This window comes from Lytechinus variegatus, chromosome 15 (genome assembly GCF_018143015.1).
Source record: "Lytechinus variegatus isolate NC3 chromosome 15, Lvar_3.0, whole genome shotgun sequence".
Taxonomy (NCBI): domain Eukaryota; kingdom Metazoa; phylum Echinodermata; class Echinoidea; order Temnopleuroida; family Toxopneustidae; genus Lytechinus; species Lytechinus variegatus.
In genome coordinates, this window is record NC_054754.1 from 23,136,559 (window position 1) to 23,153,961 (window position 17,403).

Genomic DNA, 17,403 nt, shown 5'->3' on the forward strand with positions numbered 1-17,403 from the left:
CGCTCGTTCTGCTCTCGGCTCGACAAGCCCGATCTTGCCTGCTCTGACCAAGGAGCTTCCTTGCCGCGCTCTGATTCATCTCGAACGGTCGGCTCAGAGATCTTCACCGGCCGCGGACGGGCTAGCTAGCTGGAGTGTCTGGTTGCGCAGTACTGTCTACGCGATCGGCTGTGCACGGTACAACACCAGCGGGATCGGGAACAACTGCACTGTACTGACATCTACTGTCAGCTCTGGAGATTTTTTTTGTACAACTGCTTGACAATCACTCACGATGTGTGGGAGAACTGTAAGGTACCGTATAGGAAAGATCTAGATGAGTACATCTAGACCTATCTCTGGACTTTGTCTTACTTTACAAATCAAAGTCAAACTTTTTTTCTCATAACTTTTTTTCATAATCATAGACCAAAAGCTTCAGTTCAGTCTCTGACTCTGTATTTTGGTTGTTCCGCTGAACTGCGTTGGCTCACTCACCAATACATATGGTGAATGGGGATTATAGTGAAATGTCAGAAATTGTTGAATAAATCCCCAGGATTAAGAAACGATGGTTATTCCTGTCTACTGTCTTTCATAACTAATAATACATGTAAGTCTGTGACAGCTGGCAGCCTTGGCTTTAGTCTTGAGGACTCCATGATGTCATCATCATTGATGATATTTTTTAAAGGCAGTGTATACAGCCACACGCGTGTGTCTTTACCATCCAGCCACACGCGTGTGGTTATATCCAGAACACATATCTGTGGATACCGCCACACGCCGCCAGTAATAACAGTAAAACACGTATGTCTGACCGTCTATATCACGATCAAAATAACCTCATTTCTTCATTAAATTCTTACATTCTAAACCCCTTTGATATCCTTAGATCGTTTCAATTTCATTCTCACCGTCTTCTCTCCTTGCTTTTCTTGTCTTGTTACAAATGGTCGTCTGTTTAACAGCAAATTCTCTTTTTCTACTTGTGTCGATTCTGGCTTCCTTCGTGGTGGCAGACCCATACAGCGTTAGCGCAGCGCAGTAGTATAGTAGACATACACAGTTTGGGTTTCGTACGTACGCGCACATAGCCTAGATTCAGTAGAGAATCGACACAAGTAGAAAAAGTGTGGAAATTTGCTATTTAACAGGCGGCCTTTTGTAAAAAGACAAGAAAAGCAAGGAAAGAAGACGGTGAGAATGAAATTGAAACGATTTAAAGTCATAAAGAAATCAAAGGGGTTTAGAATGTAAGAATTTAATGAATAAATTAGGTTATTTTGATCGTGATATAGACGGTCAGACCTACATACCGCGGTACGTGTTTTACTGTTATTACTGGCGGCGTGTGGCGGTATCCACAGATGGGTGTTCTGGATATAACCACACGCGTGTGGCTGGATGGTAAAGACACACGCGTGTGGCTGTATACACTGCCTTTTTTAAAATACTTTGACCATGTTGACATATACTTCTTCTTTTATGGAGACTTGAAGTACCGCTGGTCATATTGATATAATAATATTAATATGTATAAGAGACTGACCAAAACAAAGATGGATTTCCCTAGGAAATCCATCTAAAAATCATGTAAATAGTGGTGATTTTATTAATCTCTAACATACACCTTCCTTCCTAATGCGTAGTAACCCAGGGAGCGCCGGCCCGCATAGCGGTCCGGCGTCCAGGAGCTCATGTATTGACCCATACTCACGGGACAAGGGTAGATTATGGTCAAAATATCTAGCAAGATAAGTTATGAAAAAAGAATGCACTTACCACGATTATATGGATGAAGGTCTAACGAGTGGCAGTTTTCCAGACATCTTGGCACAGACTGGAACCTCAAAAAACGAAAAGTTCTCTCCTTCTACCCCCGTTTCGATCGGCCATTTTGTTACAATTCATAACAAAAATGGCCGATTGAGACGGGGGTAGAAGGAGAAAACTTTGTTTTTTGAGGTTCCTGTCTGTGCCCAGATGTCAGAAAAACTGCCACTCGTTAGACCATCATCCATATAATCGTGGTAAGTGCATAATTTCTGTTTTCATAATTTATCTTGCTAGATATTTTGACCATAATCTTCCCTTGTCCCGTGAGTATGGTCAATTACACGGTAAGCTCCTGGGCTCCCGCCCTGGGTTAAATGCGTAGGAACTAGGAAGGGTTAAAAAAATGGTCAATAAAAAGATAAAAACATGAAAGTTTTTTACCAGACCGATCTCGTGTAGATCCCTCGATCCAAATGTAAACAACGCAAATACAATAGGCTCGACCCTTGAACCGCTTATGTATGACTATGATGTACATCCAATTAGCAATGCCATTTTGAAGAACAATTAATGGATAAAAATTATTATTTCACAAATAATAAATAAATTTAATACGTGATTATAAATAATTAGTACAATTCACCTACATATGTACTGATGTTTGGATTTCAAGTTATTCACATATTTCTCTTGATAATTTTGCTCTGTAGTACACTAAATCATAATGAAATACGACGGGCATGTACCTACACAAATCGCCAGGGACGGAGGATGCGGCCTGGGAAGCGTAACAGAGGACCAAGACGAGGAGGCGGTGGTGGTGGTGGTGGCGGCGGGCAAAAGCGAGGAACCACAGCTAACCAAGCACCTCAAACACAAGCCCTCAGTTCACCCAGTCAAGGAAGTGCAAGTGAGGGCGTCCAGAGGAAGTATTACCCATCGTTCAATATTTCACCAACAAGGACAACGTAAGTTAACTTTTAACATTTTAACATTTTACCTATTAACATTTTACAAACATAACATGTCTTCTTGTACTTATGATAATCCGAAGTAGGTTTCTTTTGTTCAGATACAAACAAGTAACAACTAAAACTTTAATATCAGTTGGACGAAAATGTGTGAGATAAAAGTTTTTAGATTATTATCAGTCATGCTTGTTGATTTGAATATTTGTAATGTTTTTTTTTTCTAAAAAAACAAAAACCTTGAGCACGTGTGTCTTGGCTGAATTGTTGCAGATTTTCAGGTCTGAAATCTTGCATTCTGAATTATCAGTCATGCTTGTTGATTTGAATATTTGTAATCTTTTTTTCTATTTATAAACAAAAACAAAAACCTTGAACACGTGTCTTGTCTAAATTGTTGTATCTTGCATGTTTTCAGTATCATGAACGTTAATATAAATAACAATGATACACCCTTTCTTTCTATTAAATATTAATTATGCATGCAATCACTTTACAACCTAGGTTGAAAGGCATCTTTGATATATTCATCTGTGTATAAAGTTTGAAGCACTTAACTGCAATTTTATAATACTAATTTTTGCCTTCTTAATTTCTGTTTTTTCAGTCCTGTTCTGATATCGAGCAAGCACTTTGGAGATAAAGATGCGTCCGAACCATCCTTGGATACTGGAGATCGTGAGATCGTTCCCATGACGTGGGGCCTTGTCCCATCGTGGCACAAAGGCCAAGCAAAAGAGATGGCTTACAAGATGAACAACTGCCGCGGTGAAGGCATGCTTGAAAGGGCAAGTTTCAAGCGTCCATTTGAGAGAGGCCAGCGTTGTGTGGTACTTGTTGATGGGTAAGTCAAGTCTTTGTCTGTCCTTGTGACTTAGCCAAGTTAATGTATGCTTCTTTGGATCCTGATTAATGATTGAGACATTTCCTTGTTTTCATCTTCAGAAAAGATGTTCAAATCTTATAGATATCACCTTCTTCTCTGTTTTGTCTCTAGTATTTACTATTTCTTTATTTTTGAAATGTTTTTGCTTTTTTTTTACTGTCAGAGGAACTACATGTTTCAAGCACTTAATTATTCCATCAAATCCAAACTCACAATTACATCATCATCATCCACTGACCATTTGTTTTAGTTTGGAAAATATTTGTATTTAGTTTATTTCAACACTTAGTATTTAATTTTTAATTTTGATTTTTATTTTCATTATTATTTATTTATTTTATTTTTTTATTTTTTTTTGGGGGGGAAGGGAGTGGTATAATGTTGCCATTCGTTTTTTAAGCGTAATTAAGTGTACATACTTTTCCCTGTGGGGGGATCGTTGACTGTTAACAAGTTATTTCCAAACATTCGTTTTTTAAGCGTAATTAAGTGTACATACTTTTCCCTGTGGGGGGATCGTTGACTGTTAACAAGTTATTTCCAAACAATCCTGGTATCAGTAGAAAAGAAGTTACCATTTTATTACCCTTGATAATCTTGTGGGTCTAATTATTTGCATAAATGCTGTCTATTGCACAGTAATTTGAGGTACATACAGTTTTGCAGGTATTATCTTTTCTTCAATCTCTGTCCCAACTTCCACATACAACTACATACCATAACATAAGAAATTCGAATTTCAATTTAATGCAGGTTCTATGAGTGGAAGACAGATGCAGACAAGAATAAGCAGCCCTACTTCATTTACTTCGCCCAGGAGCACCCTCCGGTAGACCTCACCATCCACTCCAGTGAAGACCTGATGGAAGAGAACCCTGACCTGGAGGTCGTGGAGGAGCCCACGGAGGTCAGCAAAGATGACCCGGGATGGACGGGTCACAAGCTGCTGACCATGGCCGGCTTGTTTGACTGCTGGAATCCACCTGATGTAAGTATCAGAGTAGAGTAGTCCGCCGTGCAGACCCTTCGCTCAAGGAAAGTGGTCTGCAAATGCAACCCACAATATCCACAAGTGCTGGAGATTTCTCTCAGCAAGTTTTGTTTGTGCTAGTCTTGGGTGAAGACCCACTTAATAATTATAATTATTAAGACAAGAATAAGCATTATAAATATAATAATAACAATGATGATGATAATTGTTACATTTCTATTGCGCCTTTTCTACGAAAGGTACTTTCAATCAAGGTCTGTGCCTGTAACTAGTGTCAGAGTATATGGGAATATTAGAGTGAATCTTGTCTACCAGTCAAAAGTTCGTTGGATCAATTTCCACTCCAGGGTAGCGTTTCATGAAAGGACTTGTCAGACGTTTTATCCGACAAGTCCCATTTAATCCGTCGATTACCATAAGTTAGAGAGTCAAAAGGGGCCCAAGCTTTCGATCCTAGCAGAATCTTCGTCGGAGGCAAAATGACAAACATATAAAAGTGGAACAACCGTAACATAGACCACAGACATGCAACAGCAACACTAGAAGCAAGGAGACAAAAAGGAGAGTTGTGATGACCAATCAGGTTAGAGAAGGGGATGAAAGCAAAGGAGTAGGCAGACACAAAGGGAAGTTAGTGTAAGTAAGGCCAGTGAAAGACCTCAAGCTATGAGGGATTAAGATAAATGGGCAGGCAACATAAGTTGTCAGATTTGACGACATGTCGGACAAAAATGTTGATGAAACCCTCCTTAGGTATTCATTTCATTTGACATGAAATATATTGTGTTTTGTTCAACCCAAAGTAAATGGGCAATTTCAAATGGGGGCCCATGTGGGATATTGTTCAGAGACACACTAAAAGCTAAATTTCCATCCATTGAAATATTCACCATACATGTTCCAGAGATGTGGGGCAAATAAGCTTCCAGCTTTATGTCTCTACATCCAAGTAAGTAAAGTTGTGCATGCTGCTTTGCTAAAATCTGTGCAGCTTTATAGAATCAAGAACATAGTTTCTTGAATGCATGTCATCTTTTCCAAATGGATTCATTTCAATTGGTTTCCTTTGTCAATTCCAATACCTAAGGTGCCTTTATAAACATAATTTCTCAATCACTTTGACATCTGAAATTCAACCACAATGTAATTCATAGTCAGAGTTAAAACTGCATACATGTTCATTGTGAGATGGCATGTCCGATCCCATGAATGGGATAATATTACATCTGTAAAGTGCTTGGAGACATTGTTCTGATGTGTTTAGCACTATTGTCATTATTATCATTATTGATCAATCAATCAATCTGTCTGTCCAGGTGAGGTAAATGGGTACCGGTAGGAAGTAATTCCTTAAGAAGCTGTGTGCGCTATGAACGCCTAGCTTAGCCGGGTAATATAGGAGCGCCTTGAGCACCTAACAAGGTGGAAATGTGCGCAATATAAATATCCTATATTATTATTATTATTATTCTTCTCTGTTTCAGGGAGGTGAGCCACTGTATACATATTCTGTGATCACTGTGGAATCCAAGGATAGCCTGTCTTGGCTTCATCACAGAATGCCCGCCATCTTGGAAGGAGATGACGAGATACAAACATGGTTGGATTTTGGCACCGTGGAGTCCAATAAGAAGGTAATGATGTGGATGGTGTTGGAGTGGTTGTCGTGGCGATGGCAATGGGGGTGGTCTCATTGATGGTTATTTCTTGAGTTGTTATGTTGATGGTGGCTCAAAAATGTATGGTGATAGTGGTGGTGATGAGTAAGATAATAATGAAGATGATGTCATGTTTTATAATGGTGGTGGTTGTGATGTGGTTGTGGTGGTGATGATGATGGTGATGATTACGATGATGATCTTTATGATGGTGATGATGATTATGACGGTGCTGATGATAATTGTTGGAGTGATGACATTGTTGTTTGTTGTGATGATGATGATGATGGTGGTGGTGGTGGTGGTGATGGTGGTGATGATGATGGTTACGATGATGATCTTTATGATGATGGTGGTGATGATTTTGATGGTGCTGGTGATAATGGTGGGAGTGATCATATTTTTGTGGTGATGGCGATGATGATGGTTGTGGTGGTGGTGATAATAGTGATGATGGTGATCATAGATGATGATGTTAATGATTGCAATGGTGATGATTACTATGATGATCTATATGATGGTGATGGAGATTATGATGGTGATGATGATTATGATGATGTTGATGGTGATATTGATGACAATGGTGGTGATTGTTGTGATGACATTTTTTATAATGATGATAATGGTACATGTACACGTATGTATAGAGGATGTAGTGATAGGGGAGCATGATCGTGATAATGAAGATAATGGTGGCAATAGTTATGATCAGATGATATTGATAAGGTAAAGATAGATATTGACTAGTAACAGTGTTATTGATGGCTATGTAGCATGAAGACACTTAATATGTTGTTTTCCTGACATGTACCTGTAGGTCATCTAGTGAGTTTGGAGACCATGATAATGGCAGATATATCCATTTTGTCATCCCTCTCTATCAACTCTGTAGGCGGCGTCCCTTGTCAGCGCTAGAAGCTGCCTGGCCTGGCATCCTGTCACAAAAGCTGTCGGTAACGTCCGCTACAAGGAGCCAGACTGCATTAAGCCAATTGAACTCGGGTAAGTGCAAATATTGTCGTAGGTACACTTTACCTTGCATGCATACCCAAGGACATTGAGCCGACACTTGCTCCTGTGACAATTGCTCTTGCGACAATTGCTCTTTTAGTTTTTCAGAAGTCGGGACTTTCAATTTACTTGTGTCAATTAACAATTTCTTGGGTTGGAACTGTTTTTTTTTTTTTTTTAATAGTGTAAATTGGGATTGTTCTGCATATTTTAGGGGTCAGATTTGAATGTAAGGAATAAAATTAGTACTCTTTACTTTGATCGGTCAAGTTGCGGTAAACTTTCGGCAAACTTTTCTGCCTATTGGTTTTTGGTAAGGCTTTAGTTTTGGCTTTACATAATTTAGTTCATTGGAGCAATGGATTGTCATCCGAGCAAATGTCACGATTCCTTGGGATAGATGACGATATTACAAGCCAGGTCTGTGGTACCATGTGATAATGCACAACCAGGAATATCACAAACATGTACATTATTAGATAAAGGGGGTTAGGCATGTTTAATACCCAAATGTAAACTTTAAAAAAGTTAAACCATCTTCTTGCATTGCGTATTTTACACATTGCAGCATTGATCAGGGCCCAAAAAACAATCCAGGAATACTGGCAGTCATTCACAATTAAATTCTCATATGAGTGTGAGGGTTTATCGTAAGTACTGACTAATGTAGCTCTAGTTGACACTATTGAAGCCAATAAACAGAACCAGGAATGGGCTGGGGATACATGCACTTGTTGAGAACAGAGGAAACAGGCGCTCAGCTGTGCAGACTTCATGCACTGCCAAGTATGAAGAAGATTAACTGCCAGAATGAAGTTTACATTTTTAATTGTACAACGCCTTTTTAGCTTGTTGTATGCGAGCAAATAGGAGGCTGAATGTCAAACATTTGTACCGTTGCACACAAGAAGTACCATCCAAAATGTACCGTTGCATGTTGAAGGTGATGTCACAATACGATTTAATTCATTGTGCTCAGTTAAAAAGGTGCAATATGCGTATAAGCCTGCTGGCTAAATGCACAGTGCTGCCCAAGGTCATATGCGCTTGAGGAATTTTGCTTTCAATATTTTTGCTCCTTTTTCATAGATTACTATAGGGAAAAACTCTTGTTTTTTTCACTTTTTTTGCTAGATTCCGAGGCGTTGTACAACACAAATAGGTAATATTCATATTCGTGCAATGGTGCGACACTTCACATTCGGCGAAAGAGACACTCTATTCACCTCATGCAAAATCTCGCACCATCGCACTCATGCGTATTCGCTATTTGTATATTGTATGTTTATCACCTACACAAGACGTCTGCAATATTTTCGAACAAAGATTTGGAATACTAACTAATATTTATTGAGAAATGATTTCGTTCCTGCAAACTGTGATCAGGTTAAAGCGACAAGGTACATTACGTCTATGCTGTTATTTTTTTTTCTTTTTCTGTCATGCAGAAAACCTGAAAAGCCGAAGGTCGAGAGTAAGAGCAGCCAGTTCATGTCGTCCTGGCTCTCCAAAGGGAGTAAAACACCAGAAGGGAAGATCAAGACAGAGGGAGGGCATGCAAAGAAGGAAGAGCCTAGCAAGAAGAAGACTGGTGGATCATTGATGAAGTGGTTCGTGAAGAAAGAAAAGACCGAAGATGGAGGGGTGGAGGATGAGAGAAAGAAGAGAACGGGGGAGGGCGTGACTGTGAAGGAGGAGGAGCCTTCCCCTAAGAAGAGTAGGGTGTCTTGAAAATATCCAAACGGTATTGAAAATATTGGACTGCCATCTTGCAGAATGTACTGCCAGTTTCTCTATAGACCAGCTTTCAATCAAACCTGAAATACTAGATGAAAGTGATCATGTCTTGCTTAACATTGTACAGAATGCAAAATCTAGTAGAAAATTGATGGGTTTTTTAAACTTTCAATATTCGATGACTAAACAGAATACTGATTTACTGGTCAGACTTGAACAGAATGCAAGATCCAACTGTGATTTCTTGAAATATGTGATGAGCCTACAGCAAACAGAATACAAGATCTAACAGAAAATGTCTGTTAGAACAGATGTAGGATGAATACAAGTTGTATTAAAACCAGTGTTACGGGTTTGACTAAACTTGAATAGAATAGAAGATCTATAAGTAATCTCGTTTCTTTACGTGAATTATTTGACAAGAGTAACCAAAGAGTGACTGTATTCAACAGAATCCAAGATATAACAGAGAATTGGAAATTATCCAAAAACTACTGTATATAAGCCCGTTCACGGTTGTAAACTGTGCATGAACAGAAAAAGGTCATTTAAGATAAACCATGAAGGTGGTTTTAAAATTCACTGACATCGGCATTTGTTATTTGATGATTATTCATGTATCCTTTTTGAACTATTCTTTTCATCACATCCAAGCTGAAGAGTAACAAAGGCTTGAATTAACAAAGGTGGTTTTGAAAACCCGTGGTTGAGTCCATGGTTTATGCAGATTTCCTGTATAAATTACGCTTAATTTACCGCGTATCGGGAGCGTGTATAAAATTTGTCCAATGCTGATGCGCGCATTTGTCACAGTGCGCCAAATTGATGCCTGTTACCATGGTTATCCATGCTATTTTTTTCATGAGTCCACTGTTTGAAGAGTGGACTCATGAATAAAATAGCGTATCTCACCATGGTAACAGGCGTCAATTTGGCGCACTGTGACAAATGCGCGCATCAGCATTGGACATATTTTATACATGCGCCCGATACGCGATAAATTAAGCGTAATTTGTACAGGAAATCTGCATAAACCATGGACTCAACCGTGGGTTTTCAAAACCACTTTTGTGAATTCGGGCCAAAGTCTTCATCATGGTATTTGACAGTAGCCCAACCAATGGTCAAATGTGCCAAAAGTAAACAATAAAACAAGCAGAATTTCCAAACTTTGCCCCTGATGTACTAGTCTAGTCACTTGGGTCCTGTTGCATAAAAGTTACTATTATGGTCACTTTGCCATCCAATGGTAACTACCATGGTAACCGATCAACAGCCAATCAGAATCAAGGATTTCACGAAAGTTACCAGAATGGTATCTTATATGCACTGGGGCCCTGATCCATACAAATGTCCTTCGTTTTTAGGAAAGGCAAAGCTTACGCAACATCTTCATTTGAAAATGCAAGTGCTTATCCTAATGAAAAATCGCTGAGGTCATTCGAGAAAAGTTGAACGTGAGCTAACCGTGAACTGGCTTATTGGCAAAGGCCTGTCATAACACTTGAATGTCTTGTAAAAACTGAGTGCAATGCACAACATGTGACTTTCTAAACTTGTAGAGTGATACGATGCATTGATTTGTAACTTGTAACAAGATGGTTTGACCTGTGTGCAGTTTGAACTCATTTACCGAGGTTGACAAATATTGATCTGAAACTGAATGTCCCAATATTTAACCCTACTCGTTGATGGAGATGCATGTGTAAGCGCGAGGAAAAACTTATGGTTTCTCTGCTTCCGTAGTATGAGCTGTAGTATGAAATTAAAGTGGGTTTTATCATGACCCATTCATAAGGAAATTCAATGGGAAATGAACAAAAGTCCTTGGAAAGACATTAGCGTACGAAACAACTGAATTTGTGTTTTTTAGTGTGAGATGTACATGTATTTTGTAATTAAGGTTGGACTTTGTAAGGATTATTCCACAAAAGCATACAGAATCGGCTCAGCTGCTATATTGTATTCACCTTGGGCATTATGGTATACATCTATATTGAAACTAGATAGGTTTCAAATGATTCTCAATTCACCGTCTCATGTTCATGTTTTCATTTGAAGTCATTATGAAGACATTTTAAAAGTGGCCAGTTTCCCCAAGTGCACAAACATATACATGTACATAGAGTTAAGGGATATACAGTCGTAAAAAGGCAAAAACACACGTACAAATTTCGTTGCTTCTTCCAAATGTTTTCTTAAATTGTAAAATATATCATGATCGAAGTTTACAGTACTAGATTAGTTTTGCGTAGATTGTGACCATATTTTTCATGATTTTAGCACTAAATGTATTGATCAAAATAATATATAGCATGTTCAAATATATATATATACCTCATGCATTTATAAATGGTATCCTATGGGTTGATAAACATTTATGTACTGAAATGCTTCCTGAAGTTATGTATTATAATACTGCTGATTTCTGTACTGCTTCACTCTCTGTGCTTTCTCTGTCCTCTGTTTTTGTTTTCTTTCTCTTTTCTCTCTATCTCCTTCCACTCTTTATCTTTTTATCTCTCTTTACCTTTTTACCTCCCCTTCATTCTGTTTCTGAAACAGACTTCTCTCTACAACTTGTTTACTTTTATTGTACATTTGTTTTTCATCTTTCTTTTCAAAGATGATGTTTACCGATCAAATCCATCACTCTTTTCTATTCAACTGGAAATGAAAACTGCTTGTTTTACACAATAAAAAAAACATTGGATAAACATGAATAACCTGGCTTGTTTATTTATTCATCTTGCACAGTTTACTTTGATTCTCAAATACCAAGCTGGTACAGGAAAATGTAAAAAAAGAATATACAATAAAGAGTTCACAAATAAAAAAAAACATTCAGCAGAGCAAATTGCCAAGGGCAACAGGCAAATTAGCTACTGCAACCCATACTGCCCTTAAAGGAATGGTCCGGGCTGAAAGTTTTTATAGCTTAATAAATAGAGTAGAATTCGCTGAGCAAAATGCTGAAAATGTCAAAATCGAATAATAACAAAGTTGTTGAATTTAAAGTTTAGCAATATTTTGTGAAAGTAGTCGACATGAATATTCATTGGGTGGGCTGATGTCACATCCCCACTTGTTCTTACATGTATGTATTTTAACATATGAAATTAGGTTTATTCATTTTTTTCCTCTAAGAACTAGAAAAATTGGATTGACAACTGATTTAGTGCATTAGATATTTATTGCTGCAACTTATTTCATTATAAGGGAGACATATTATTCATACAAGTATGAAATAATGAAAAAAATTATGATTTTATGTAATAACATAAGAAAACAGAAAGTGGGGACGTGACATCATCAGCCTACCTAATGAATATTTATGACTGACTGTTTTCACAAACTATTGCTAAACTTTAAACTTCAAATACTTTATTAGATGTTATCCGATATTGATGAAATTTTTAGCATTTGCTCAGTGAATTCTACTCTATGTATTAAGATATAAATATTTTCAGCCCGGACCATCCCCTGAAATGTCCTCAAAAACTTATTCTTTGAGGCAACCATTTCCTTCAAAATCACCCCAAATCTGCCACAAGAATCATCATTTTTATTCTACCATAGTTTCTCAACCCCATGATTGATTAAAGACCTGATGAGAAAGTCCAATAAAAAAAATTTTAACAGATGAAGCCTTATGCTACTATTGTTGTGCATTATTTGACGTGCACCAAGAAAAGTTAGCTCTAAATAATCTGAATAGCTCAAAGACTGAAAATAGCCCTCCTAAATAATTCCTCACCCGGAAATATTCGCTATATACTCGATATTCAAATTTGAGTATGTGTAAGTTAACATGAACGATGATTCTGCAACATTGCATCAGAATTTAGTAAGGTTCACGTTAGAAGAGGGGGTTATAGTGGTGAAATTTCATTGCACATGTAAATAAATGAAAAGCACTACCTGAGCTGTCAATATTTAAAAATAAAAGAAGTAAAACAGACACATCAAAGAAAATAGAGAAGAAAAAGTATTCATGGCAAGTGAGTTGAATATTATTAAAGCTGTTTGGCTGAATTGATAAAAAAAAGGCAAAAAACAGGCCATGTCGTGTAGTGTCTGAATTACAATACTGTCTTTCAAACAAATTGTCTATAAGATGGTGAAGGATGATTGCAATTATAATTTGATTATGTCCAAAGATTCAAACTGAAAGCACCATCATCTATTGGTGTTCAGATTCATCTTGAACTTTTAAAAAGTCAAATACATGGACAGATACCTATACGCAAGTCGAATCTCATAGAACAAAAAAAATCTGTTTAATTTGGGAAAAATCAACTGCCAGTAACAGATGTTATGCATATTCTGTTTGAGAAACATTTGTTATATTAACAAAGGCAAATAAAAAAAGTTTAGCCAATTAGATTGAGAGATTTCAGTGGCTTGCAAATGAAACCAAATGACCCATGCCCTGGGTCCTGTGACACCAAGGTTAGTGATTAACCAAATGCTTGATCGTACATTGTAGTCAATGCAATCAATCGTAAAAAAATGTTTTATGATGACTGGTAATTTTTCAATACATATAAACAAATATAATATCTACCCTCATATAATACCAATAGCCCCAAATTGATTTCAAGTCTGTGACATCAACATGATTTAGTATGGTAAAATGATTTTCCAGATAAGACAATTTAAAGATAAATAACAGTTGTAACAATTTCTTCAATATGATTTTGTACAAATGCAATCAAATGACCATCCAAGTGTCTCTTTGTATAGATGAAAAGTATGTGGCAGAGGATTCTGGAAGAAACTGTAATTGTCGAGAAATACAGAGAATGAGCATGCGTTCCAGCCATATGTTAGCTTTTTTCAAAGCAACATTAATACACTGTCCCACGTGTGCTTATTGGTGTTGGCAAGCTTCGGTGTGGTCATTTTTCAGCTCAGATTTCGTGATTACATTAAGTTCAGTTTATGTAACTGTACATGTATGTAATCTCGAGTTCGGATGATAAAGAGACAGTTAACCTTGAAATCGGCATTAAATGCATTGACATTCATTTATCTTTAACTTCACAGTTTTTCAAACATTTCTAGTTCCTACCTCATTCCAAGTACTGACTGATGGTTTCGCTTTACTTTCTTTCAGTCCTCTTCATCTGTCTATCTCCGTCATCATCTTATTTTTTCTTAAGGCATAGTTCTTTCAAGGTTGCTCACCTCTCTCTCAAAGGCATTTCCAATCATCTCATCTATCCAAATTATTCTCATCGATCAATTTGTCTTTGTCATTGTCTTTATTTTCTCAAAGGAAGTGTTTCGACCTTATCCTTTCAAGGTTGCATGTCTTTTTCAAATGTCTCTTCCAAATCCTCATATTTCCATCATCTATCTATCTATCGCATCTGCTGAATGTCATCTCTCTGTTACTGGCTTGTTCTTTCCATGAATATTTCTATTCCTCTCTTCTCTACTATTGACATCTGTTGATGAGGGAGCATCGTCTTTCTTCTCTGCGGGTCTACCTTCTCCATCACTCTTATCATCCCTTCTCCTTCCATCATTTCTCTTTCTTTCATCTCTTCTTACATCATCTCTCCTTGTATCTCTCCTGTCATCACTCCTCCTGTCGTTTGCTCTTTCGTCTCTTCTATCCTTCCTTTCCACTGTCTGATTTTCTTCTCTCCTCCTCTCTCCTCTTCCTTCGTCTCTCCGACCTTCCTCTTTCCTACGATCATCTCTCCTTTCTTCCCTCCTTCTTTCATCTCTCCTGCCATCATCCCTCCTCCTGTCATCTCTACTCTCTTCCCTCTCATCTCTCCTTCCCTCATCTTTCCTTCGATCATCTCTCCTTCCATCCTCTCTACTACCATCATCTCTCCTTCCATCCTCTCTCCGTCCGTCATCTCTCCGTCCGTCATCTCTCCTTCCCTCATCTCTCCTACCACCATCTCTCCTACCCTCATCTCTCCTCCTCTCATCCCTATCTTCCCTTCTCCCATCCTCCCTTCTCCTTTCATCCCTCCTTCCTTCACTCCTAGAAAAATCCACCCTTCCCTCATCCCTCCTTCCTCTTGAATCATCGCTTCTTCCTCTCCTCGCTCCACTATCTCCTTTCCCCTCCCCATTCCTCCTTCTCTCCTCCTCTTCCTTCATCCTTTCATCATCCATCATGGCCTCCCTCTGCTTCCGCAACATCGCGCACTTCCGCTGGAAATAAAGATGCGGGAAGTTCCCCTTCCTCAGGGCATTCTTGGCAGCTTCCATCTCGGCGTCCCTGATATTAGACGCTGTCCCCGTCGACATCCGCTTTGCCTTGAAGTAGACGGCTACCGAGTACTGACGGGAGTTTGTGGGCCCGCTCTGGCTGATGACCTTGTAGTAGGGTACGTCTGGTTCCTGACCTTCGACTCGTAAGGTCAAGCAGCACTGCTGGAGTTGGGACTTGGCATCGTTCCAGTGGTTTTTCTGGATGAAATCCTGGAATGGGTAAAAGTGGATCAAATTCTTTATCAGTTCTCAGTTGTGGATTATGCCTGAGTTAAGTAAGATGTACAATGCACCAAGCACATTTTATCTGATGCAATGTAATTTAGAGAACTACTTTTTGGTGGGAGTTTCTGCATTAATTGTACAATAAGATTACAAATTTACAGAAATGATAAAAATTAAAGAAATATTGATTTTCTGGTTATGAGTGCATCACAAAAGAGTTTTAAAGGTAAATGCCAGTTTTGGTAACGATATCAAAATGAGTTTGTACAGAATCCAATGAAATGACCACCAAAGTGTCTGTTTGTATAAATGAAACGCATATGCCAAAGGATTCTGGAAGAAATTGTGTAATTGCTGAGAAATCAGCAAATAAGCACAGGATTCAGGTAGAGCGTCGGGCCCGACGCTCTAAGCAATAATTATACATTGTCCCACGTGCGCTTATCTGTGTTAGGATCTCGGTGTGAACATTTTTCAGTGTAGATTTCACAAAGTTCAGTTAATGTAACTGTACCAGATCTAGATCCTCGATGATATACTGACAAGCCTTGTTTTACAGACTTTCTCATGAAATCAGCGATTACTGCAACTACTGGAATTTCTCTTTAATGGCAAAAGTTGGATCAACTACACAAAGAGATTTTGCAAAAATATAAGGGGAAGACACAACAGGAATGGATACAAAGGGATATAACAATATACAACCATGAGAAACCTCTGTGTTTACCTTTAGCCGAGGATAAAATACTACACCGCAGAACGTTTCCACAACATCGAGTCCATGGTCTACGTACATGGCACCAATCAAAGCTGAGATGAATAAAGAAAAAGGACAGGATTCCTCCATTACTATCAGTTTGAAAATTGACCCCTGCATTCCACATGTTGAAGGTCAACATGAAATCCTTCAAAGTAAGCTCTTCCATAAAGATCATCATATTTGGCAGATTTCATTTAGCTTCCCTCCCCCCCCCTGTTCCAAGATCTGGCCGTTGGCTACGCGATCAAGATGAAAATCAGGAGGTACATTACCCTAAGCATAATCTACAAAATTAAATACTTATCTGTTCTAAAATTGTTCAAAATACTAGTTTCTGCATAAAATAAAATATTCATTCAAATATATACAATATGTATCCATTTAGAAAGCTCCAAACCTGCCAAATTTGGGTCTAGAGGATTCTTATAAAAAAATGGCAGTACAAATAAAACATTCTCATCTATTTCATTATATCTAAAATTTCTATATCACCTTCAACAAGATCAGCCAGGATCTTCATAGGAACATTGTTCTCATTCCTGGGTCTGATCTTGGGCTCTATGATGTACTCAACGAGACCAAGTTCCTGGGCTATGATAGACTGGGTCTTGTTGTTGACCAAAGAACTCCTCAAGAGCTGTAACGACAAGAAGTGCAATCCAATGAGGATTAACAAGAATGATCGAATGTTAGGTACGAGGATCGGTTGTTAATTTTAACCTAATATGGGAGGGGACGTAGTAATGAAATAAAGGAACACATGCATTAACCCTCAAGGCCTGGTCCCACTGGCCGACGAACACACAACATATTCATAACGGATACAGCGAACAAGCAAAATTTGTGGGTGGCTCCATCTGCTTCAGACAATGGGCAAACTGGGCATACAATAAAATCACAGCGGACGGATGCTGGATGGACATAAAGCGTATGAAACATGTATGCAAAGGGTACACAACGGATACATAATGCTTTCAAACGGATAACAAGATTATTTAGTATTTAAAGCCGGGGTAATAATAATAGCAGGGCCAGCTGCAGGAACAGTATTTGTAAATGAGGTTGGCTACCCTGGGTAGTAATAATAATAATATGAACATTTGTCATGCGCCGGTATCCATCATAAAAAGATGCTCATGGTGCAAATGGGTAAATATGCTATTATCATT

General features: G+C 38.3%; 2 protein-coding genes across 5 annotated transcripts in view; one reads left to right on the top strand and one right to left on the bottom strand.

Moving 5' to 3' along the window:
* LOC121428958 (abasic site processing protein HMCES-like) lies at positions 1-9,848 on the top strand. Of its 2 annotated transcripts, none has more exons than XM_041625853.1 (7): positions 1-294; positions 2,469-2,726; positions 3,334-3,570; positions 4,366-4,600; positions 6,088-6,237; positions 7,154-7,263; positions 8,721-9,848. In XM_041625853.1, exons 1-7 carry the CDS (start codon positions 275-277, stop codon positions 9,001-9,003), a joined length of 1,293 nt encoding a protein of 430 aa, XP_041481787.1. In that variant the 5' UTR covers positions 1-274; the 3' UTR covers positions 9,004-9,848. The 2 variants fall into 2 exon arrangements, with proteins under 2 accessions (XP_041481787.1, XP_041481788.1); XM_041625854.1 differs by having other exon boundaries at positions 1-289.
* A 2,567-nt stretch (positions 9,849-12,415) lies between these two features.
* LOC121429204 (ribonuclease 3-like) overlaps positions 12,416-17,403 on the bottom strand; it is a 51,483-nt gene continuing 46,495 nt past the window's right edge. For all 3 annotated transcript variants that reach the window (XM_041626160.1, XM_041626159.1, XM_041626161.1), the window contains exons 22-24: positions 16,727-16,871; positions 16,202-16,284; positions 12,416-15,459 (exon numbers count right to left, since the gene is read on the bottom strand). In XM_041626160.1, coding sequence (XP_041482094.1) covers positions 14,395-15,459; positions 16,202-16,284; positions 16,727-16,871 — 1,293 coding nt within the window. In that variant the 3' untranslated portion in view covers positions 12,416-14,394. The remainder of the gene's footprint in view (positions 15,460-16,201; positions 16,285-16,726; positions 16,872-17,403) is intronic.